General features: G+C 34.5%; 1 protein-coding gene across 3 annotated transcripts; it reads right to left on the bottom strand.

The window, feature by feature from the left end:
- Positions 1-5,768: 5,768 nt before the first annotated feature.
- LOC149786060 (uncharacterized) lies at positions 5,769-16,897 on the bottom strand. Of its 3 annotated transcripts, XM_089976349.1 has the most exons (5): positions 16,830-16,889; positions 14,938-15,011; positions 12,058-12,436; positions 11,271-11,465; positions 5,769-9,005 (listed from the first exon to the last, which is right to left on the bottom strand). In XM_089976349.1, the coding sequence occupies exons 3-5, from the start codon at positions 12,388-12,390 to the stop codon at positions 8,622-8,624; spliced, it is 912 nt and encodes a 303-aa protein (XP_089832475.1). In that variant the 5' UTR covers positions 12,391-12,436; positions 14,938-15,011; positions 16,830-16,889; the 3' UTR covers positions 5,769-8,621. The 3 variants fall into 3 exon arrangements, with proteins under 3 accessions (XP_089832475.1, XP_089832474.1, XP_089832476.1); XM_089976348.1 differs by lacking the exon at positions 14,938-15,011 and having other exon boundaries at positions 16,830-16,897; XM_089976350.1 differs by lacking the exons at positions 14,938-15,011; positions 16,830-16,889 and adding an exon at positions 16,624-16,818.
- Positions 16,898-27,387: the final 10,490 nt, after the last annotated feature.

The following is a 27,387-nucleotide window of genomic DNA, read 5'->3' on the forward strand; positions in this document are numbered from 1 at the left end:
TCTTGGGGCATATTGTAAGCGAGAATGGCAATGCTACTGATCCTGATAAATCTGACACTATCAACAACTGGCCAATACCCACAAGTTTGAAAGAGATTAGACAATTCTTTGGCCTATGTTCATACTATATAAAGTTTGTCTATGGATTTGCTGATATAGCAAGACCTTTACACAAACTTAGTGAGCAAATCCAAAGATTTATCTGGACTGAAGACTGTCAAGCTGCCTTTGACAAACTGAAAAGGGCCTTGACAAGTTTTCCAATACTGGCATATCCTACACCTAATGTCTTGTTCATATTGGACACTGATGCATCTAATATAGGTCTGGGTGCTGTTCTGTCACAAGTACAAAATGGAGTAGAAAAGGTTATATGCTATTATAGTAACACTTTTAGCAGGACTGAAAGGAAATGCTGTGTGACTCATAGAGAACTATTAGCCATTGTAAGTTCAATAAAACATTTCCACCCCTATTTGTATGTAAGATATTTTAAAGTTGGAGCAGATCATGGTTCTCTAACCTGGCTGTTAAGCTTTAAAAATCCAGAAGGTCAGGTTGCTCGTTCGATTGAACTTCTGTCTTCCTATCAGTTCAAAATGGAGTATAGAGCAGGATGTATACATTACAATGCAGATGCATTATCTTGCAGACCTTAAGTCTGGAATGTAATCACTATACCTGAGCAGAAAGGAAATATGAAAATGCAAATAGTGAAAATGAAATGTCACAATCAGAACAGTGAGATTCTTCCAAATGCTATTTGGTACATACCAGGTCTCGGGATCCAAATGCAGACACTAAGGATATTGGCTATGAAAATGTTGAAATGATAAATGACAAAACAGACAGTAACAATAACCTCGATACAATAAATAATAACACTGAGTGTTTACAAAAACAAGTTCCAGTACTAAAACAGGTGAAACCTTGGGTAAATAGTGGTGTGAGACCCAAATGGTCTGAGATTTCCCACTTTGATGAAAGTACTAAATATTACTGCACAAGATTTGACTCCTTGGAAATATACAATAATTTACTATGTCATAAATGGGATCCAGGTCAAGGGAGACAACCAAAAGTTCAAATAGTTATTCCTCAAAGCTTAAAAGCTGTTGCTTTGAAGCAGTTACACATCAGTGTAACAGGCACATCATTTAGGATTTAAGAAAATCCTTTCAAAAATTAGGGAGATACTTCTGTGACCACATGAGCAAAGATATAAAACACTGGTGCAATGTTTGTGACCAATGTGCTTCCAGGAAACCACACTCATCAAAAAGGAAAAGGACCTATGAAATCCTACAAAGTAGGTGCCCCTATGGAATGATGGGCAATTAATGTGCTTGGGCCTTTGCCAAAAAGTAAAGGGAATTTATATTTACTGGTGGTTGCCGAGTATTTCACAAAATGGGTTGAGCTATTAAGAATCAAAAAGCTACAAATGCTGCACAGAAAGAGTAATAACCATTTTTGGCACACCCATGCAGTTACATTCTGACCAAGGTACTATTTTTGAATCAGATGTATTTCAGAAAATTTGTAAAATACTTGGAATAGAGAAAACCTACACCATCCCCTATAGACTTCAATCTGATGGCATGGTGGAAAGGGCATATAGAACTACTGAATCCATGAGACTGGGATGAGCATATTTACCTTCCCATGATGACGTATAGGTCAGCAGAACATGAATCAACAGGTGTATCTCCCTGCAAGATGGTGTTTGGCCGAAACATAAATTTACCAGTAGATCTTGTTCTGGGTAGAGATTAAGAAAGAAATTAGAGACAATACATGCATTTGCCAGGACAGAGATAAGCCTTCTTCAGAACACATGAAGAAAGATCATGACAGAAATATTCATCTAAATCCCTTTGAAAATGGAGATCTTGTGTGGTGATATAATAATGCACAAATAAAAGGCAGAGGTAGAAAATTACACTGTCCATGGGAAGGTCCATTTCTCAAAATACAAAAGATAAATGATGTTATCTTTCGCATCCAGAAAACTCCAAAATCAAAACCTAAAGTGGTTCATCACAATCTACTTAAACCTTACACAGGAGACAACAAATCAAGCTGGTTGAATTAACTAAATAATTACTTACCGTACATATAGATGTATTCTTCTTAAGCTCTGTCTTGTATATTTCACATCCTACTTCCCAATTACAAGGTTCAAATGTACTATATGTGGAGACCTGGAATTTGCCAAGCTCCACTATTGTGAAAGACACATCAACACTGCACATTCTGGATTTGGATACAGGTGTAGCATATGCAAAGCAGGCAGCTCAAAATATGACAGCAAACATCTATCATGTCCTGCAGCCACCATGAACCTCATCAAGAAAGCAAATATGAAGTATGGCCAGGAGGAAGAGAAGGAGTACAACGAATTTATCAGAAAATGTAGGCATTATGATTCATTACAAGGGAACCTGTAACAGCCACAGAAAAACTGGAAGCCACCAGAAGGGGCCTTCATGTCATAGAAAAACCAGCTAAGGAAAACATCCTGCCAATAAGAAACTATCAAAAGAGAAGGTAGGAAGATGTAATACCTTTACACAGATCGACACAGCCAAACAGGCCTTACAATAAAAGAAGGAAAGTAAAAGTCAACATGACAACAGCCATCAATAAGGAAGAGTCTAATATGACCGCAGCAATATCCAACTCCAAGCTCATCAACAACTCTCAAGTAACAACTGCCTCTGTTTCAGCTATACATGTACCCAAACCAATGGCTGCTGCAACATCAGATAATAATCATCAATCCTGGAGCTGGCATCCATGGGAGATGCAGACCAAAGCTGATCAAATTATTCCTTCTATTTCATCTTCATCTTCTTCCTCCTCCTCCTCTTCTTCATCTGAAAGAATTGGACTCAGCTCAACTGGTGCTGGTACACATGTGCAGATCACCCCTTCATTACCCTCTGAACAAGAAACCACCAGGTGGAAACCCCTGTAGAACAGGAAGAATCTGGAGTGCAATCCTCATCCATCAAGTCTAGCCAGGGGCAGGACCCAGTACAGTATAAGAAGAAAAATGACATCGCTGATTCCATCCAGTCTGCTTGTTCAGTCAAATCAACCCTACCCGACAGAGATGCCCTGTCAATAATATATTCTGAATATGAAGTGGAAGGACCCAAAGACCAAACTATGACTTATGAACCAACCAACAAGTCCTTCATCAGACTTACAGGTATGGCTGCATGCCAATCACAGCGGATAATTATCAACATGGGGGGGGACCAGATTTGAAACTTCCGCTCTAACCATGGAATACCCTCTGCAACCCTATGAAGTAGACAAAAATAAAGCTTATACATAATTTATTGACCATGTCCCAAGGCATTTTAGGACAATATTAAATCATCTCTGGAATATCAATTTTGGCCCAATATCCAGAACTTTACCAACCAGCTATGTACAATTTGAGGAACTCCTGTCAGAATTTCAGTTTTATGAATTGTCGGGCATGGAAAAGCTGACATTCAGGTTTCATCTATACTGATAAATATATATTTGATTATGAGCACTGAAAAGTTTTAAATTATTGAGTTTTTAACATCATGGTGTTTGCATTGGATTACTATGGGAAATGAATTAGTACCACGAGTCCTATAGACCGTCACAGCAATACAAAGACTCCACATATGCAAGTGCAATTAACATTACTATAAATGCAATCATATGGGTTTATTTGTGGATAACAAGCAAAATTAATACCTCTTGTAAACCACAGAGTGACTTTCAGTGGGATATTAAACACATATTCAGATATATCAACTGTTGCCAAGAAGGGGGAGGGGGAAAAGTGTATAGATTTGACTGTTCGGTGAAGTGTTTTGCACCTATGGTTTATATCTAAGCAATACATATATGAAATTTATATAATTTACCATTTTCAGAGTAATTACAGTAAGCAATACGATATTTCCTAGATGTGTTTTGAAACATAATGCTTCAGATATGAGCACTTAAGTCTGTTCCACCATGCTTAATGGCGATGACCTCTCATGACTTTGCATCCCACTAATTTCTTTCAGTGAATCTTTTTAAAATTCATATTTTGCATTTTAATGGACTTGTATCTACCTTACTTTGGTTTTAAATTACATGGGGGAAATTTAGGTAATTTTTGTCATTTACATCTCTTTTTCTGTAATAATACATGTACACTCATTTATTACATAATATGACAAGGCTGGTAATATATTTCAGCATTAAATTGAAAAGCGATAAATGGTGATATTAAAAAAGATGATTCTTATTAGACAGCTTTATTTTAATTTTTGTTCTGATTTTCTTAAATAAATCTAAAATATTTAAATGTTTCCTGAACTGCACCATTGCTCTTTAGCTGAACATAGCTTGCAATGTAATTTAATATTCACTAATGTCATCTTTAACAAGCAGAACTATGTACATTGCTTACTTATATATTGAACTCCTAGGGCTGTCAAGAAAATCAAGATTGGATACAGGACACGGGTTTAATAATATGGAAAAATTGGAATCAGCCTGGAAACGGGTGAACATAAAATAGAGTATATATGGGTTTGGCTGACCAGGATTGGTTAATAATGTAAGTTATGGTTTAGGGAAAAGAATCTTTTGAGAGCTTATCCTAGTTGTTAAGTGAAAAAAAAGAGACATTGTTTTATTGATGTAATTTCAGTCCTTTAACAGTCTTGAGTTTGGAACAATCTTGACTAAAATTAGCACCTGACTCATTGGTGTGGAATTGAAAGCACATGTTTCAAACACATGCAGGTCCAGAAAATGCTATGGCTCATATCCTTTCCTCTACACAAAATCTGATATCCAGGCTTCATCTACACTGATAAATATAGGTTTGATAATGAGCACTCAAATATTTTAAGTTATTGAATTTTTAATATCATGGTGTTTGCATAGGTTTACTATGGGACATGATTTAGTACCATGAGTCCTTTAGTACCACACTCTCCAGTGTGCAGGTATTGAAATTATGTCACGAGGCGGGATGCGTTACGTGTTTTCATAGGTTGACCGAGTTTCCATTAACTACCATATTTGTATATAAATATGTCTGCATCGACAGATGAGAGCTGCTTTCACACACTGAAACACCGACTTAAGTGGTCGTAATAAAAGAAACAATACCCTAAACCATGGCTATGGCAATGATTCAGGTATCATTGAAGTTGGATTAAAACCACCCATAACAATATCAGATGAACTATAAATTTATCCTGTTTAGAAATACATTCCAAATTACCATATTTCTCCATCTAGGGAGACATGCTTCTAAAATCTTCTCTCCAATCTTGAGTAACAGTCCCAAAGAAAATATATGCAATAATATATGTATGTGTAAAGAAGTAAAGTAAGGAAATTATTAACCTTACAGGCCACAAATATGAGATGTTTCATACTGTATAAATTGTGCAGTAATATAAAGATATTGTAAACTTGTATCTTTCTCCAGTATTGAGTACATGTCAATATCCATAGAAGGGTAATATATATATCTATATATACATATACTGTACTGTGTGATTCCAATGTTTGTATAAAACAAATCTACTATATTTTACTTATCCTGAGCTAGTTTTCTTTTGGTCAAGTGCTAGGCTGGGATGAACCTTTTTTTCTCTGTGAAAACACTGACCTTATGTCGGTCAAGAAAACGTTACACGTGTCATTACATAATTAATGTTAATTTCACAAAAACCATGCTGAAAAATCAAAGAAGTAACAAAATCACATATTTTCAAGAACTACATTTATTTCCTTTTCAAATCCCTCCTATATATATAATTCCTCCCCTTTTTAGCAAATAGGTAGAAAGTTTCCCCAGCAAACAGGTAGAAAGTATCCCCATAAACTTTCAGTTCCAGAATAGACAATAAATTAGGCATATTTACAGAAATCAATTTCTCAAAAATTCACCAACATACAAGCTTGAAGAACTATATTCAATGCAGGTTTGAGGTTATTATGTTATATTTCCCTGAGGCTTCAATTTTAGCACATTATATGTGTGAAAAACACCCTCTCCCACCCACTGAAATTATTTTTAGGAATATATTAAATATATTATTCTTTTTTGGTAAGGGCTGTTCCATTTAAACATACATGGTACCCAGGGAAGGTTTTAAAACAAATATATGCCAGGATACTGAGCTTATAGAGTTTATACCAAAACGATGCAAAATTTTAAATTGCATCTATGGGTGACCACTCCACGATAAAAGTGCCTTCCATGGGTCCAAAATAAATTTTATTGGAACAGCCCTAAAAAGAATTAATAGGAAACCGAACAAACATGCAAATATATCCATAAGCATATAGATTTCTAACAAGAGGACCAAACTGGCACAAGGCTGCTGACCTGGCTGACATCTAAAAGCCAAATGTAACAGCAATTAGCAAAGAAATCTTGTTAGCACAGAGAGACAACACTGATAAGACTATAACATGAAATATGAATTGAAGGACAAAAGTTTTTAAAAAATTTTTTTGGGTGCATTTACTTGAATAATTTGAATATTAGTTGTAAATAAATGGCACACATCAGCAGCAATGTGAGTAGTGCATTGATGCACCTGTCCAGTCATTGTGGTGATCTGTATTGGGCAGAGGAAATGACAAAGACAGGGCATTTGAGAAAGTATTGGAGTAAAGTGTTTTCTCATGAAAGTGGCCATAACAAGATATGTTTAAGATGAAGTACCATTAATACTACCGTATTCAAAATGTATTGTTTGTCATAAATATAATAGATATGAGAAAAAGTAACTAACAAAATACATCTATGTTTTCATTTTTTTTCACTAGCAATTTTCTCATTTGCAAATGTCTTCTGCTGAATAACTACAATCAAGAAGATAATACCATGTAGTCTTCTTAGTATCTCGTAAATGTTCAATGTAATGTCTTCTGAATAACACTCATTCAGGTTGATCTTTGTTGACTAAATTGAAAAGAACACCATCATATCAGTCATGACTTATGTTGTTAGTGTTATTGCAAAAGTCTACAGGCACCTCATCTTACCTAGAAATATTTATGCTTCAAATCAGAATTATAATTTGGCTGATAGATGTATTTTGTTCCAATTACGATCAAATATCTTTTAACACATGTCTGCCTTCCTGTTTGGCATATTAAAAAACCGATGATATTCCATGACAGTGTCCTTAGTCATGTAGGCTACTCATTGTACTTATGTTTGGAATATGGCCAACTAGTTTCTCTACCATTTCACAAGAATCAAAATTCACTGCTGTTACTGTTTAGTGTTATGGATGCAGACACCAATGCATCCAATATAGGAAATGTGCTTCTGATTTGCTTTTCTCCCCATGCCAAATGAAATTTCTGTAATATTTTAATACAATACTGACAACCAGACAAATTTCGTGACCCTAATTTTTTTTAGTCAACCATAAATGGCTAAAAATCAAACTGTCGACCAAATATTATTGAAATCCAATCATAAATAAAGAATATATTGTTCAAGGCTTATATGGTACACTGGTAATTAATGTCAGCCAAGGCCTCATCAATGTCAAGTTGCTTACCAAATTGGGTTTAAGTAAAGTTATAATTAATAGGGTAACTGTGCTAAAATGAAGTGGAAGAAATGGATGAATAGAAGGACAGAAGGATGGACAAACTGAAAGGTCCAAATTATTATTCCCTACTTTCTAACTTTCTATGAAAAGAAAATTACAAAATAAAGAAACTTTTAAATTAATGCAGTACTTCAGTGACCTGGAATAAGACCAAGGGTAGGGCATTCATGGCATGTGGTAAGAGGCCCTATATTTCAACTGCTTTTGCACTGTACCTATTCCATTACTTCCTTGGTCAGTTTCACATTTATTCTCCACATTTATGCTCAAACAACATTTGCACTATCAATTAAAGGTCACATTACCTGTATTTTCATCTGAGGTAGACATGCTATACAGTCAAAACTAAAGGTGTACATTTTCAAAAGTGGACGAAGACAACATTTTCTTCTTAAAACAAGAGTTGAGGAGTTTCTTAAATTTAAGGGAATCCCTCTTTATTATCCCAGTAAACACAAATTTAATTTCAAGAATTAATAACACACATTCTAATGTTTAACAATTAGAACATTCTCCCAGTATTCAAACTGACAGTCTATTCTCACTACATGTACCAAAAATGTACTCTGGGTTTCAGTCTGATATGGCTTAAGTTTAACAACGACAGATTTTCCACCAATGATTTCAGTTAAAATGGAACTTCACTGAACCCTAAAAGATGTTGTTTGAGAAACAATAAATAAACTAGCGATGAGTTTCCATTAGATTAACATTCAATGAACATATATCATATATACTTGTAAAAAAAATAATGTATTAAACATTTTCATCCAAAAACATAAAATTATATGCAATAATAGGCATCATAAACTATCAAATCCATTGTATCAATATATTAACTCTATATTTTACATGTTTCTCCATACATGGTGTAGTTCTTTAAAAAGTATTTTGTTCAACTGTTTGAGTCCAAGTTTTGAGTTTTGCTTTGGTAATGACTTAGTTCCAGTCCTGATCAGTATTAGTATTGACCAAATAACTTCATTCTTTTAATCTAAAAACAGCATCTTCAGCAGGACATGTCTCGTTGTTGTTCTTCATATTAAAAACATGTACTAAACCATTAGCCTCTAGGAAACTTTTTATCTCACTGGCATACCCCTCCTTCCCTTGCATGAACTCGACTGTAAGGGAGCGGATCTTCACTTTATCAAAAGGGATGCTTTTCAACACAGCCAGCTCATAGCCCTCGATATCTAGACTGAAGTAATCAACTTCCATCTGCTGAAGAGCCAGAAGAATTGAAAAAAGTGGGAAACATGGGACTTCAATCAGGTCCCACTTGTTCAAATTCTCCTGTACCCACCTGCGATCCTCATCAGTCTGAATCACATGACCCATCTCATTGGCAGCATTAAATGTAACCTGCAACAACAGATCAAAATGAAAGTATTTATTTCATTCCTAATATTGGTGTTACTTAATATATACATTCCTTTAGGTACAATAATAACAGTAAAGAATTTTTAATTTTGTTTACGACTTCATAAATTTGACACCATGATACTGGACAGAAACATTTATGGATGGCTGTGGTGAATCCAGAAACTAAATATGTCTGCTTATAAGTCATGAATAGATATAATGCCAAATTATTTGTAAATAGAGATGCTGGCACAATCTTATCTGAAGTGGGTGATCCAACCCCCTTGCTAATAAAATATTGGGGGGGGGGGAGGAGTACAAAATGGGGTGGGGGATGACCATAGTTGATTATTTACTCAATACGTAAATACCCATATCTATTGTTTCCTCCTACATTGTGTTAGGTCTCAAATCTTCATAAGATTCCCTCTCGAGCTGTATAAACATTAATCTGTTGACTGTTTCTGGGCTTAATCTGTTCTTTATCTGTGCATGTATAGTGTTCTGTGCTGAAAATGCCCATCACAGTTTTCTGTATGAAGGAACAAATGCATAGCTAGCTTAAACCAGCTTCAACAAGCTGAGACACTGTTATTTATGCATCTTCATGTAGAGTTTTCCAGTGTTCACAGGTCTCGTGGATATCTCAAATCTAAATTGCATGTAAGAGTGAACATCCTAAAATTCAAATGCTGATTTGTGATGTAATATGCATTTTTTCTCACACAACTGTTTGCAATACACCTCCAATGTTACTGTTGTATTGTAACCATTTACACTGTAACAGCCAAGATTTCTGAAATTCTGTATCACATTTTGGTTTCTCCTTTAGCAGTAAATCAAACCAATCATCTTACATCATTTTAGAATAATCATCCTCGTTGGAGAAACTCCACTTCAGCCTTCAATTTTTTCATCCTGCCATTCACTTTGTATATACTGTACTTGCAAGCATTGACTTTAAGTTCAAAATAATCACATTTCTGCCCAGCCCATCCATGCTATAATCCTACCGGCCTCAAACAAACCAGAGTTCATGCATGTTGACAATGTGAGAAAAGGGCATCGACTGGTGAACCCCTCTAGTACACACACTTTTCTGTCATAAATAATTAGTGGGATTTACAAATTTCCTTTCACATTAACCTACATCTGCTACTTTGAAATGGGCAGTTGTATTTTTATCAATATATTAAGTATCCTTACTTTTTAATTTTATGTTAGATTTTTATTTATTCAGTTTGCCATAACAATTTAATAAAAACTCCATGTAGTGCAGAATGCATTTTTATCTGCACAACTTTATGCATGAGTTCTTCCACATCACTGTATTCCAAGTGTGCAGATTCATACAACTTTTGTATGATATGCACATTTGTGTTCTTTGGCAGCATCTCAGTTCTGACTGTGACTTATTGAGTTCCTACTAAATATTAAGCTTTTATGAATAGAAATGGAAGCTACAATATAACGTAAAGAGTCTCTCAATTTTCCAATCTACAGGAAACTTTTATCCATACTATAATCTTCTGGGTCAATGCTGGATTCTAATATTTGGGTGAAATTACTTCTCTCTCCTGCCAGAAGAGGACAATGTTGTCAAATTAGTGGAAAGATAGTATGGGAATTTCAAATTTATAATGTTCAAAATAGTTACTTTAAACTTCTGATATACATATTTTCATGTCAAAAACTTTATAAAACTATTACATACTTTTATTTACTTTGCTTTCACTATAGCTGTTGTATATCATAAACAATATCAATCTTGAAATTAGGTTATAGTCCACAATCTGCAATGGTTTCCATAGAAGTTGTCTTTTTATACACTTAAAGAATGAAATATTGAATACAATTATTTTATTAGAACTTGACTTGGGCATGCCCTATTAAGTCAAAATCTGCTCTTGATTGGGTGACAAAATATAATTTTTCACTAATTTTTCTTAGGACCATAGGCAAGTTTTCTGCAGGAATTCAGTAGATAGCAATGTTGCATAAAATCTGCATGTGTTAATTCAATTAGTATCAAAACATACAGAGCATACAATTTCTTTTCCAAACTTTACATTTTATTTGAAGGAAAAATTGACACAAAAATTATATAAAAAATTCTGACCATTAATACAATGTATTAAAATAAAATGATGGGTAGAAAGGTAATTAATGCATGGAAAAGTGAACTTGCTCTTTGGGTGTGTTTAGGTGGAACAAGAGATTATAGAATCACTCCTCTGCTTAGACCTTGACTGAATCTTGACTCACAATTGATGGTTTGGGGTTAACACTGAGGCAGGCATTAATGAGGTAGGCATTCCTGTTTTTGCTCCGGAGTCTGAAGTAGGTTTTAGGATCTGGCTCAACCAGAAGTCCTTTCCACTTCCTGACCCGCTCAAAGAAAAGAGTGTTGGAAATAGATTCTCCATCAAAAGCACCAGCTTCTACATAAAAGCCCTTTTCCTGAAAGAGTGGGAGAGGAGAAAAACCTTTAGCTAAATTTTGTTTAATTTATCAGACCTAAAAAACTAGCTACTCCAGATTCTTATCAAATCCAAACAAAACATCTGAACACTAGAATCATTTTAGTGTGTGTGTGTGTGAGTGATTTGGATTTTTAATGTAGCTTTAACAATTTTTCAGTCATATCGCTTCGATGTCTGCAGTGTGACAGTTTATAGTGATGTCTATCCTGACACCAGGCCACTCACACTATACCTAATTAGTGCTCATACTACTGTATCCAATTAGTGCTCACACTATGCACAATTAGTGCTCCCTCTATAACCAATTAGTGCTCATATTATACCCATTTAGTGTTCATACTATACCCAATTAGTGCTCATAAGAGTATTTAAAAAATGGTAATTGACTAACTATACTTGTAAAATTAAAGTAACATAAACAGTTCTAAAACTGTTATGGAAAGAGCTAAAATACCACTCATAAGCTTAAGATTTTAAGACATTATTATGAATACAGGAAGTGTGATGAATGCAGAGTAAATCTCTTTACATAGTTCACAATCCAACAGAGTTATATTCTTTCATTTTACCTTTCTCTCAAGAAGTTTATCAACAGCTGTACTCTGACCGCAAGATGGATCCAAAACATCAGGCTCCTTAAAATTGTAAGGCCCTGGATGGGGTGGCACCAGAAACTTTTGCTGAATTAAACTGATAAGCCTTGGATCATCTGCTGCCAAATCCTCTGCTGATGATAATAATTCCTTCACGGGTTGAATTTTTATGGAAAATTCATTTATATAAGTGTCTTGAGGGGATATTTGATTGAAATAGAATACAAGTTGTATTGTACCAGTTAGGAGAGTCAATGACAAGGTTGCAGCAATAAAATATTTGTTCCTCAGTAGGTGAATCATTTTCATACATTCATATGGTGGGCTTTTTCATGTCATGCCACCCTGTTAACACCTGAAAAAGTTCAGAATGTCTAAGCATTGTATGCAGAACTCAGCATAAATATCGCTACCTAGTACATATTAATTGTTACATTTTTGCTTTTAAAATTTCTTTGAATACGGTAAAAATGATAATAAATGAAAACGAAACCTTCTTCTGTAAATTTATGTCTTCTGTGTCTCATTACGTGCACTTCTAGAGAAATAAGTAATGAAGACTGCAAAACAGTTTGAAGTTGCAAAGATTAATACAATGAAGGAGTGATTTTCTGCATATTCAGTGCTAATTACCCGGTAAGTATTGAAATAAATGTACTACACTAAATCAGATACCTTTTTAATTATAAGCAAATAAGTTTGCTATAATTTCATTATGATATTACCAAATCTGATTCTTTAAGCTTTTCAGACAAAATCTGTCCCTAACCAAACTTGTGATAAATAAAAGAAAAGCTTTAGGAGTGTTAAGTTTTCCTACAAACTTGAGTTTCTTATGTGCTATTGATGTGCTATGCAACATCCTTTTTCTTCCTGGATCATATATACAATGGTATGATGAAAAGAAATAGATATTTGAAGTGTGTCAAAACTGGTGACGTACTACAATAACTTTCTGACAAGGGGTCATGACTATGAAAGCATGCCAGGAGGAGTATTAGGGAAAATATCATTGTCATTTGTTTTCCATACTTTGCTAAAAAATAAATGTCTCAGAAGTAATGAGAGGTATCAGTATAAAAGAAGTATATTTTTAAAAGAGGAAAGTAGGTGTGTCAAAACTGAAGAGTTATGGATATAGTAGAATAGAAGCATTATATTCTTGAAATGTGTTGCTGATGATCATAGTAAGAGTCATACAGGTCATGTGTGCACATTTACTCATCTTAAACTAAATACAAATTGTCTATTGGTATGGACTGTTACAATGGTGGCAGGTACTAAACTAGGTCAAAAAAGAGCATGTTCCCTAACTGTCACAATACAGGTAGTATGAAATTGTTTATCAACAAGTGCAGATTTCACCATGATATCACAGCATGCAACATTTAATCCAGATTGTACTGAATCACATCTTTAGGTTGATCTTGTCCAAAAATGTAATGTACTTGAACATTGATTTTGATGTATGTACTTCTCTGAGCACGTAAATTAAGACCTTCAAAGCGAATAAGGTTCATGTGGTGGATACGTTTCTTTAACCGATTCGGCCCCAATCCCATCTGTAGGCGTGATGAGGCTGTACCCTACTTCCGAGCTCTGCAGCATCAAGGTCATTTAAGATACACCAACGTGGGTGGTATTAAAAAAAGGCAGACAGATATAGCTCTAAAATGATACCAAATAATCTGGAAGTTCTAGTTGCACTACAAAATACAGAGGGAAAAACCTCATTTTCTGGACCCGTTTTTTTCTCACGCAAATTTCGATCGAGGTCGGAATGCGATTTTGTGTCTGGATTTTAGACCTTTTGGCTTCAGATCTAAGGCATACCAGTCTTAACTGCACACAGACAGGTGATTCTTTGCAAAAACTAGGATAAGGTGGGCATTTGGAATAAACTGCAGTCTCCATACAAAAATGATGGGTCCATTAAGCAAAAAACAAAACAAAACTAAAATAAAATAATCCAACTTTTAGCCTTCTGCTCATGTGCAAGCAAAATAACCAATGGAAAATGATGTTTCTAATACAACTAGGCATTAGTCTCTGGGAAAATCTGTTGATAGCTGATGTATTATGATGTATTCAGAAATAGCCCCACAAATGTCTTTCCTATGCACATTTCAGGCAAAAACGACAAAAGCCTCTGGGGCCGAATGAGTTTATGGGAGTATTTTGGTGACATCACCAAATCTGAATATTACTTATTTATTTCATCATTTGTGCATCAGTATTACACATAAGTTACAAGAAGAGCCATTCTTTGAAAATTTCTAAGAAATTTCCATAAACTTGACTAACCGATTTGGCCCTGATCCTGTCTGTAGGCATGATGCAGCTGTACCCTACTTCCGAGCTCTGCAGCATCAAGGTCATGTAAGATACACCAACGTGGGTGGTATTAAAAAAAAAGCAGACAGATACAGCTCTAAAATGATACCAAATAATCTGGAAGTTCTATTTGCACTACAAAATACAGAGGTAAAAACATAATTTTTTGGACCCGTTTTTTTTTCACGCAAAATTCACTAGACTCTACCTGGATGATTAGCAGATACATTAAAGGTCTGTTCTATTCTTTTAAGGATTGCAAGACTTAGCATGGATCTTATTATGTGGTAAACTGTTCTGTAGTAATTGTCAGTGGGTCCATCAAAACATACCAAACCGCCTTGAAACACCCAAAACCATCTCGAAACACGTCAATACCATTCCACCAGATGCAATAATAACCGTGTATTAATAGTCTCATTCGAGATTAGCATGATATGATGCAGATTGAACTTTTCAACATTAAAAAAAATATAAATCATGCAGACCTGTAGTTCATCTTATTAAATGTCTTATGCTTACTGTACTGTATATGCAAGATAGGGTTGCCATACATCCTCATTTACCCAGACACGTCCTCCTTTACGGTCTTAAATCTATATAGATAAATGATGCAAATATACCCACTTTAAGAAGAGAGCTCTTTTTTGAAAGCTCAAATAAAATGAAATAATTATAGGTTACTGCATTTGTATGGGAAAATATGAACGAGTTTTGGGATGGAATACTGCAGGACTTTGGCAGTGAAGTATATCCTTCTGACAAAACAAGTTCATATTTTCCCATACAAAGGCAGTAACCTTTTTATTATATGCTCATTTTTTTATTCTACCTAAGGTTTAGTTATATAAAAACAACACACTACAAGAAACAACGTAAATGAATGTATGCCGCATTCCAAACTAAATACACAAGCGCATATTCATCATTACACAAATCAACATTATTACTGTGCACATAACTCCGCCCCGATAAATTTGAACTTAGTCGCATGCTCGACATAACTTTCGAAAGAAAATGGCATGTCTAGTTAAAATTGAAATTTGGAGTCATACTGTGAATGAATGTGCATTGCAACTTTTCCATTTGATCTGGAATGAATAGATTTTGGTATTTTTATCGATTCTAGGAAATTTCGTGATTATTGACTTGATTTGTATGTGATGATTCCACATGAAATACATGAGATTTAATAAGCTAGGGAGAAGCGTGTTGACATCTGCAAATGTGTTTCTGTTTCTGTCATTGAATGTTTGAAAACACAATGTGGGAAAAATATGAAGTCTTTCAATTGCAATTATCAAAAAGACGCTATGGAATTTAATGCTTATTTCATTTTGAGTGCAGTAAGATGGATGCAATTGCACTTATCATTGAAATTACAGCACAATTTCGAAATGTGTAATCCAGATTGAAAACCTAAGACATGGCTCGTGTAATTCGGTTTTGCAGAATTAAGAAAATACATTTTGAGGAAATTCAGGATGTAAAACTGTAAGTATATTTTATTTGCCATTCTTATCACCAGCTAAAGAAGAGAGTATATGACTTGTCACTTGTATGTTATTTGTAAAGACATTATCGTGCGGACTTATAGACAATTCGGCCCAAAGACAATTCAGCCCAACTTTGACTGAAAATAAGACAATTCGGCCCAAAAATCTACTCTACTTCTTTTTTCAGACGTCCTTTCTCCACAGTAATATTTGTATTCGGGACGGTTTTCCTAAAGATATCAGAAAGCTCCTAACCATTATAACTTCGGAAAACATTTATCTAGTTCACCAAATGTTTTAAATTTTATTCTCAACCTATTCTATTTTACAAAATTATTAAAATGAGAATGAATAATTAAGTTACCTAATGCAAGGATTTGAACTATACGGTAAAACATATTATATAAGAATTGACAAAATATATGTTAAAAATAAATACTTGTTAAAACTATTGTCAGTTGTATTATAAAATTGGGCCGAATTGTCTTATTTTCGGTCCAAGATCGGCCGAATTGTCTTGGGCCGAATTGTCTTTGGGCCGAATTGTCCAATAGCCATCGTGCGTCTGTTATATAATGTAGCCAACCTAAATCCGTAACATTGTATCAACGCGGAATGTGCCAAAGCAGCTGATATGTGGCAGTCCACGAAACATTTGTTTTAGTTCATTCAGAAACAAATTTAAACAACCACAACGTAAAGAGCCTCTTACGCGAGTGTACATGATTTGTGTACAAAATCAAAAGTGCTGGCGTCTGTGTCCATTGTTTGTTTACAATAGACAGTAGTTCCTTTAATGCACGTAAATGCTATATTTGTATTGTCACGCGAGTTCAGTATTGGGTAATATTGAACGATTCTGACAATGTAAAGTTAATGGGGGAAAAATGAGCATATAATAACACTATTTAATGTTACTTCGCTCTTCCCACTTAGACAAACTGTATCACTCCATGGACGCGCATCCACTGATAGTCTGATACCCTGACAATAGATTCTATTCTTGTTCATTATATGAGAGTGATAAAAATTAGGGTACCAGGCTAAGGCAACGGTGCAACAGCTTGGAATAACTCTACAATTTGGAATCAAACATTGTTGTGCTAAACTCGAGAAAATTCATGTTCCATAAGAAGAGAGTTTACAATGAAGTTGAGAGAGAGAGAGAGAGAGAGAGAGACAATGAAGTTGAGAGTGAAAGAGAGAGAGAGAGAGAGAATGGTAAACCAACTTGTACTTATGTCAACAATATATTACATACTCTTCATGAACCACTTGAAGATAATAATAATAATAATAATAATAATAATGAGGACTTTGTATAGTGCCTAATCTTTAGAAGCTCTAAGCGCTTTACAACATTAGACAACACCTATAAGATAAAAAACATATAATGATATGATTACAAAAAGAAACTTCTGGTGATGAAATTAGAAAACATTAATAAAAAAAAACATGCTGAGAATATTTAAGGTAGGAAACATTATTAGGTCTTTAAGTTTGTTCTTGCAGTTGAAATAAGTGAGTTTTGAGAGCATTCTTGAATGTGATCACTGTGTCTTTGTGTCTAAGTTCAGTGGGCAATTCATTCCACGTTGCTGGGCCCTGGTATGCAAAAGAACACTGTCCATATGACTTTGTTTTCATAGTATATACATGTAATATTTGGCTAGAAGAAAACAAAAATATAAAGGTTGCTGATATATCCTGTATGTACTTTTATCTTCCAATATTACAGTTCATGCACTTGGCACAATATCTATGTTCACTTTATGACAAATCCAGTGGGAAACATCATTCAACAGTCTCTGTCTATCACATTACATTCCCAAAAAAATGCATTATTATTTACGGAAAATTTGTACTAAAGTACATTTATCAGTATCATACAATTTTATTTGATACAAAAAAGAATTCAATAATAAAATTCTGTAACATGAAATTGAAACAACTGTAACTTTGAGTTTCATGGTATCGTAGAAATGTTAGCATATTTAGCATACATGTTAGGCTGCACATCCATATTGAAATTGAAAGTTTCAGTCCGTTTATTTTCATTAGCTGGTTGAACATCTGTTTTCAAAAGTGGTTTGTGAAGTTTTTTTGCACCCTTCATTATTATGAGATACAGTTTCTAAATGTAAAGGAATAAATGATCTGACCAGTGTTGTTACGTCTTACTGTAACTTTTTGCATAAGAACTTTAAATACTGAATTATACCTATTTCATGTAAAATATTGTAAACTATCCTAAAATATTTATATAAATATCTTAGGTACATGTATTAAATATTTTTGAACTGTGTTTGCTTGATAAACTTAATAAATCTTGTTACCCAGGTTGCAGAGCAGTATGAAGGCAAGCCCCAAAAGGGTTATGACCAGCATGAAGGCATGCCCCAAAAGGGTGATGACCAGCATGAAGGCATGCCCCAGAAGGGTGATGACCAGTATGAAGACATGTCCCAAAAGGGTGATGACCAGTATGAAGGCATGCACAAAAGTGTGATGACCAGTATGAAGACATGCCCCAAAAGTGTGATGACCAGTATGAAGACATGCCCCAAAAGGGTGATGACCAGTATGAAGGCATGCCCCAAAGGGTGATGACCAGTATGAAGGCATGCCCCAAAAGGGTGATGACCAGTATGAAGGCATGCCCCAAAAGTGTGATGACCAGTATGAAGGCATGCCCCAAAAGGGTGATGACCATTACGAAGGCATGCCCCAAAAGGGTGATGACCAATATGAAGGCATGCCCCAAAAGTGTGATGACCAGTATGAAGACATGCCCCAAAAGTGTGATGACCAGTATGAAGGCATGTCCCAAAAGGGTGATGACCAGTATGAAGGCATGCCCCAAAAGTGTGATGACCAGTATGAAGGCATGCCCCAAAAGGGTGATGACCAGTATGAAGGCATGCCCCAAAAGGGTGATGACCAGTATGAAGGCATGCCCCAAAAGGGTGATGACCATTATGAAGGCATGCCCCAAAAGGGTGATGGCCAATATGAAGGCATGCCCCAAAAGTGTGATGATCAGTATGAAGACATGCCCCAAAAGTGTGATGACCAGTATGAAGGCATGTCCCAAAAGGGTGATGACCAGTATGAAGGCATACCCCAAAAAGTGTGATGACCAGTATGAAGGCATGCTCCAAAAGGGTGATGACCAGTATGAAGGCATGCCCCAAAAGGGTGATGACCAGTATGAAGGCATGCCTCAAAAGGGTGATGACCAGTATGAAGGCATGCCCCAAAAGGGTGATGACCATTACGAAGGCATGCCCCAAAAGGGTGATGACCAATATGAAGGCATGCCCCAAAAGTGTGATGACCAGTATGAAGACATGCCCCAAAAGTGTGATGACCAGTATGAAGGCATGTCCCAAAAGGGTGATGACCAGTATGAAGGCATGCCCCAAAAGTGTGATGACCAGTATGAAGGCATGCCCCAAAAGGGTGATGACCAGTATGAAGGCATGCCCCAAAAGGGTGATGACCAGTATGAAGGCATGCCCCAAAAGGGTGATGACCATTATGAAGGCATGCCCCAAAAGGGTGATGGCCAATATGAAGGCATGCCCCAAAAGTGTGATGATCAGTATGAAGACATGCCCCAAAAGTGTGATGACCAGTATGAAGGCATGTCCCAAAAGGGTGATGACCAGTATGAAGGCATACCCTAAAAGTGTGATGACCAGTATGAAGGCATGCTCCAAAAGGGTGATGACCAGTATGAAGGCATGCCCCAAAAGGGTGATGACCAGTATGAAGGCATGCCTCAAAAGGGTGATGACCAGTATGAAGGCATGCCCCAAAAGGGTGATGACCAGTACGAAGGCATGCCCCAAAAGTGTGATGACCAGTATGAAGGCATGTCCCAAAAGTGTGATGATCAGTATGAAGGCATGCCCCAAAAGTGTTGTGCATGAGAAGAAGTACATAACTGTGTGCATGATATGCAGCAGGAATACAGCAGAAGTTTGAAAGGTCCCACTCATATTTATAGTCAGGCTAGGTCTGTCTTCTCACTGCCAGGTGACTTCATGAATGAATAATAACTATTTTGCATGTTTGATTGTATGTTGTGTTTCTAGTGATAAATAGTTGTATCTGTATATGTAGTGCATATTGATAACTATTCTGCATGTTTGATTGTATGTTGTGTTTCTAGTGATAAATAGTTGTATCTGTATATGTAGTGTATATTGATAACTATTCTGCATGTTTGATTGTATGTTGTGTTTCTAGTGATAAATAGTTGTATCTGTATATCTAGTGCATATAGATAACTATTCTGCATGTTTGATTGTATGTTGTGTTTCTAGTGATAAATAGTTGCATCTGTATATCTACTATGTATAGATAACTATTTTGCATCTCTGATTGTATGTTGTGTTTCTAGTGATAAATAGTTGTATTTGTATACCTAGTGCATATTGATAACTATTCTGCATGTTTGATTGTATGTTGTGTTTCTAGTGATAAATAGTTGTATCTGTATATCTAGTGTATATTGATAACTATTCTGCATGTTTGATTGTATGTTGTGTTTCTAGTGATAAATAGTTGTATTTGTATATCTAGTACATATTGATAACTATTCTGCATGTTTGATTGTATGTTGTGTTTCTAGTGATAAATAGTTGTATCTGTATATCTAGTGCATATTGATAACTATTCTGCATGTTTGATTGTATGTTGTGTTTCTAGTGATAAATAGTTGTATCTGTATATCTAGTGTATATTGATAACTATTCTGCATGTTTGACTGTAATGTTGTGTTTCTAGTAATAAATATTTGTATCTGTATATATAGTGTATATAGATAACTATTCTGCATGTTTGATTGTATGTTGTGTTTCTAGTAATAAATATTTGTATCTGTATATATAGTGTATATAGATAACTATTCTGCATGTTTGATTGTATGTTGTGTTTCTAGTGATAAATAGTTGTATCTGTATATCTAGTGCATATAGATAACTATTCTGCATGTTTGATTGTATGTTGTGTTTCTAGTGATAAATATTTGTATCTGTATATATAGTGTATATAGATAACTATTCTGCATGTTTGATTGTATGTTGTGTTTCTAGTGATAAATAGTTGTATCTGTATATCTAGTGCATATAGATAACTATTCTGCATGTTTGATTGTATGTTGTGTTTCTAGTGATAAAAGTTGTATCTGTATATCTAGTGTTATTATTTTCTGTATACAGGGCATGTAAATAATGACCTTCCAAAGGAACATGGAAGTATGAGAATCCAAATAAAGTGAATAATTGCCATTCAATGGTATGTATAATCAAATTCTAAAAATGACACCCACTACTGAAATAATCGGTGTTGAACACAAACATGACTATTCTTTAACATTTTGTTTATAATAGTGTAATTCTTCATTGATTAACTTATGCCTTGTTGGAACAAAATTTAATAAATATTTTTATAAGAAAGTTATATTCAATAACAAGACTCATTCAGGAATGAATTAAAATTTGTTATCCATTATTAAGTCAACAACCATATTGACTTTCCATTGTTCAGAATCGGCAAAATAGATTTCACAGTTTCATGATTTTCACTCATTTTCTTTTCTTACCAATTCTAAACTCATTGATACAATTTGTTTTGTCTTCAGGTTATAGTGATCAGAATGTTCATCAGAATTGCTTTCAAATCCACTTAGTACAAACATATTTGCTCTGCTTCTGTTCTTGAAGTAAATCAGACAAAAGGAAAAAATTTTTTTAAAATATTTTACTATATCTACAAAGGATTAAATATATTTTGTAGCATCACTTTGCCAAGGAATGTTGTTAGCTACATGCTGCCCAAAATTACACAATAATGGCTAAATATGATTAAATAAATAAATAAATAAATGAATAAATAAATAAATAAATAAATAAACCAGGAGTAATAACTAAATACATAAATGGAAATTTAAATGTATTATTGTACTGAATATATTTAAGTTTTGTTTTCTTATTTATATTTTAAATACAAATATTAAACTGTATGACATGAAGTTGAAATAAGAGATTATATAAATAGATAAACCTTTGAAAATAAATATTAAATAATTAAAAAGCAGAGATAAGTATTAAGAATTTATTTTGTAAACCTTAATTAATTTGATACTTAATAAGCAACTCAAAGAGAACAGAATATGTTCAAACATAGACACCGGCTCTCACACACTCTGATGAAAATGTCTAAGTTTTCTGAGCTTTCTAATATGCAGATTGCAGATTCCCCCCCCCCCCATTTAATCCCTTGAGAAGAAGCACAACAATTTAGAATTCAATGTTGTTGCATGAAAGTTTCTTGAGAAATGACTTAGTCTAAGTGGCAGATAAGGTCGTGGTTAATCCACTTGTAACTGACAAGCCTTGTTTGGATCAAAAGGTTGATTCTGTTGAGATTGAGATCACTGATTTTCACCCAGCTAGTGTGGCTAACAGTGCTACAGCAAAAGAGCTCTTGAGAATGACACTGATCAAGAAATTATTTCTTTAGCTTGCACATTTATTGGTCAGTCTTTTGATGAGGTCACTTTTGCACCTGCTATCTATCAGCAAGAGGTACTGATCACTGACACTGTACTCTTTTTACTGTCATACTCTCTATTCTAATCAGGGTACCAGATGATAATTACTCACACTCTCTATTCTAATCAGGGTACCAAATGATAATCACTCATACTCTCTATTCTAATCAGGGTACCAAATGATAATCACTCATATTCTCTATTCTAATCAGGGTACCAAATGATAATCACTCATACTCTCTATTCTAATCAGGGTACCAAATGATAATCACTCATACTCTCTATTATAATCAGGGTACCAAATGATAATCACTCACACTCTCTATTCTAATCAGGGTACCAAATGATAATCACTCACACTCTCTATTCTAATCAGGGTACCAAATGATAATTACTCATACTCTCTATTCTAATCAGGGTACCAAATGATAATTACTCATACTCTCTATTCTAATCAGGGTACCAAATGATAATCACTCATACTCTCTATTCTAATCAGGGTACCAAATGATAATTACTCACACTCTCTATTCTAATCAGGGTACCAAATGATAATCACTCATACTCTCTATCCTAATCAGGGTACCAAATGATAATTACTCACACTCTCTATTCTAATCAGGGTACCAAATGATAATCACTCATACTCTCTATTCTAATCAGGGTACCAAATGATAATTACTCATACTCTCTATTCTAATCAGGGTACCAAATGATAATCACTCATTATCAGACAGGAACATGATACTGAGATCTGTCTGTAGTAGAAGCTAGGCCATAAGCAAAACTGAATCCACACAAACGTAAGTGAATTACTTGGCCAAAAATGGGGTCCTTGTGAGAAAATGGAGACCACATGAAATAACTCAGTGGTCAGTGAGTGGTCAGTGAACTATTAAACTGTCGTTCCTAAGTCTTATCGACATGAAATTCTTAATTCAGCCTATGAAATTGCTTTGGCTGGTCATTTAGGGATCTGTAAGACTTATCACATGATCTTGAATCATTTATATTGGCCGAATATTAAGTGATGTTTCTAATTACTGTAGATCTTGCCACACTTGTCTAATGGTAGGCAAATCTAATCAGGAGAGTCATAAGACTCACGTGTAACCTATTCCTGCATTTGATAAACCATTTAGCAGAATAATGGTATACTGTATTGGTTCCTTATCTAACAACAAGTCAGAAATTCAGTACTTGTTGACCCTAATGTGTGAATCCACAAGATTTCCAGAGGCAATTTCTTTGAGAAATATTAAAACTAAATCCATAGCAAAAGCTTTGATAATGCTATTCTTATTCACACTACTTGGCCTTCCCAAGTCTGTCCAATGTGATCAAGGGTCAAATTAAATCTCTACAATTTTCCAACAAGTGATCCATGAAATAGGCATCCAACAGTTTGAATCTTCTGCCTATCACTCTGAATATCAATGGGCTTTAGAAAGATTTGAACGAAGCTTTGAAGAATATGATTGGTCATTATGCTTTGATACAGGAAAGGATTGGGATGAAAGTGTTCATTTGCTGTTGTTTGCTGTTATTTACTGAATAAGTTCAAGAATCATTGTTTTTTTAGTTCTTTTAATTAGTTCTTTGACCTACTGTCTGTAGACCATTGAAGTCATCAAAAGAGAAATGTCTTTCAAATGGAGATTCAGAAATTAATCTTCTTGATTATGTCTCTGAGTTCTGAAATATAAATTGTCAAAAGCTTGTGAAATAGCAATAACCAATCTTAACTCGATTCAGTCAAAATTAACTTAGGGAATGAAAGAAATATCAAACTAAAGAGTTTTCAACCTGTTGAGAGAGTTCTGGCTCTCTTTCCCCAACCGCAAAATCATCTTAAGGCTAAGTATTATGGTCTTTGTACAGTTGGAAAGAAAGTAAGTGATTCAGATTATGTCATTAATATTTCTGGCAGGAGGAAGAAGAAACAACTTTGTCACATAAATATGTTAAAAGAATATTTTGGTACAGATAGCACTGCTAATCATTCCATCAGTTTAGTTGAATCTGCCAAACTTATTCAGGATTTAAACAATGGAATGGAATCTGACTGTAGTGACTCTGACTTAATCAATTTTGGTATATAGATATACTGAATAAACTGTACCAGAAATATTGACATCTAGAACCACAAAGTATGAACTAAAACAGCTATTATATGAATATGAACACTTACAGTCAGATGTTCCAAACTGAACAAATTAAATCAACCATGATGTTGAAATTGTTAGCATCCTTACAGGATGAATCCTATCAAGAGGGACTGCTTGAAGAAAGAAATTCAGTAATTTCCTTTTACTTATTTCATAGAATCATGACAAAGTAACTGAAGTAAATCATGTGTTATTGTGCCTAAATCAAATAATACTGTACTTTCCATATGTGATATGTATATATTGTTTTTTTTCATTTTGGTGTAACTCTGTAGATTGCATATGATGTTTAAATAGGTGTTTACAACTTTTCAAATCAGTGTTGATAATAAACCTGTTGACAAGTTTGGGACAGTATCCCACTGGATGGCTAAGTCAGGTGGGTTCTGTTGTGACATAGCTTATTGTGACATATGCTTTGAAGGAAGTATTGCCACATGGATCAAGACAGAAAATATTGCAATTCTGGGCGAATAACAGGAGAGAGAGTGTTAATCAATTGAGTCATTCTTATTTCCTTTATTATCAGTCTGCAGATGTGTTTCATGTTTTACTTAGATGTAATTTGACAGGAAACCATTTGTTTGGATTATTCACTAGAATTACAAAGCACTCTTTGACTCTGGACTAAAATATTATTCTGGCACTATTGTGAATTTGTTCAAAGGAGTTCTGGACAATGCCATTGTGATACATCAAGACTTCTGGTACATCAGCAAATGTGAGGACCCATAATTGATTTGGAACACTTGATTATTTTGGACTTGTGTAGAACCATTAAGGATTATTTAAGATTTATATTGATAATAATGTAAAAGCATCTTAAAATTTCATATTATAACTTAGATAATTATTTGGAAGTTTCTTAGTCCATGGTATTTTGGTTTCACACAGTGAAACCAAAGGGCTTTTGCAATGTCATCTTGAGTGGGGACCTTGTTTTCCAATCTGACCCATGATTGGCTGGAATGTTTTATACAAATGAGTTGCTGAAGCTTCAGCCAAACATGATTCTATTTCATACATAAAAGAATGCTTGTTAAAACATGATATAAAATATAACTTGACACAATATTTGGTGGTAAGGAATATTTCTTATACAAATTCTTTGGGTGTAATCAGTATATCTCTATCTGGCTGAAATTAGTAGAATTGAAATAAAAAAACCAGATGGAAATATAATAAAGAAAGCATCAGCTTAGAAAAAAAGATGGAAACCCAAAATCACAAAGGAAATTGAGAAAGGGAAAGAGAATTCAAATGAAGATAGAGAAAAGAAAATGAGAAGGAGAAATTTAATGAAGAGAGATTTAAGAAGAAAGAGAAAGATGAGAGACAAATGCATATAAAATGTACATGCAGAAAGAAAAAAGAACAATGAAAATGCAAATACAGATAAAAGAAAGAGAAATTCAAATGGAAATGAAAATGCAAAATGAGGAAATGGAAATGTAGTTGAAATAAATAAAAAAAATAGAAATGGCAAGCAGAAAGCATTCCCCACCAAGTTCAGGTTTTGATGTTCCCCAAAATGTTAAGTTAGTACACCCTATTAACAAAAAGGAAGTAGACCAATGTTTTTCTTCATTTAAAAAAAGTAGCTGAACATTCGCAATAGCCATGAGAGAACTGAAATTTGTTATTACAAAGTGTATTTATTGGCAAAACTCATGAAGTGTATACTTCATTTGCAACTGAACAAAATGTTAAATATCATGTAACTAAGTAATGTATCTTGAAGGGTTATGAGTTGGTACCTGAGGCTTATCGACAGGTTTAGGAACTGTAGTAAAGAAACTGGACAAACACATGTCAAATTTGCAAGGGAAAAATAACAATTCTTTGATAGGTTGCACTCAGTCACGAGGTTTGAGAAACAATTACAATAACCTTAGACAGTTTTTATTAACTGAAGAGTTCTCAAATTGCATCCATAGTGATAACATGACCTATCTTGACAAGCACAAGGTATGAACTTTGGAAGATGCTGCTTGTACAGCTGTTGATTATTTCTTGACTCACAAAGTTTTGTTTGTCGGTAAGTTTTCTTTAAGCAGGTATTTTGCATTCAAAAAAACATCTCAGTTTCATAAGAGTTCTTCCAAATCTCAATCTAGTACAACTTACAGGAACAAAACTTGTGATAACACTTTAATAAATCTTTATTTCTTTCTCCATGCACCTATTCCAGGATGATAGGGAACATTATTTCTGATTGCTATAAAGGAAAAAGTAACATAATTAAAACAGAGATATTCCAGACGTTTCTACCTCTAAGAAGGCAAGATCATGATCATATATTGAAAGAGATGAATTTGTTGGGTCAAACAAGCAATCTGATTTTCTTATGGAGAATTATAAACCATTCAGTCCAAGGATTCAGCGTCATTTATGGATGATTCTGCAAAACCAATGCCAATTAACTTTTCAAGGACGTGGATGCTTCTCGGAGTCTTTTAATGTCAGATACTTTGCCTTTAACTGAGAAGTTTTTGTTTCGATAAAAATATTCCTATCAAAGTTGAAATCTCTGATTTATACCCAGCTTGCGAAGGTACTAGAGCTATGGCCAAAAGAGGTATTGTGAAAGACGTTAATCAGGAAATTATTCAGTTAGGTGGCACATATGTTGATCATTCTTTGGACGAGGTCACTTTCGTTCCTAGTATTGATCAATCAAAAAGTATTTGTCACTGTGGTCCTCGTTTTACTACTCATCCTCTCAATTAATACAGTTGGCTATTAG

Source organism: Sinohyriopsis cumingii, chromosome 12, assembly GCF_028554795.1.
Source record: "Sinohyriopsis cumingii isolate HCF-2022 chromosome 12, ASM2855479v2, whole genome shotgun sequence".
In the NCBI taxonomy this organism is placed as follows: Eukaryota; Metazoa; Mollusca; class Bivalvia; order Unionida; family Unionidae; genus Sinohyriopsis; species Sinohyriopsis cumingii.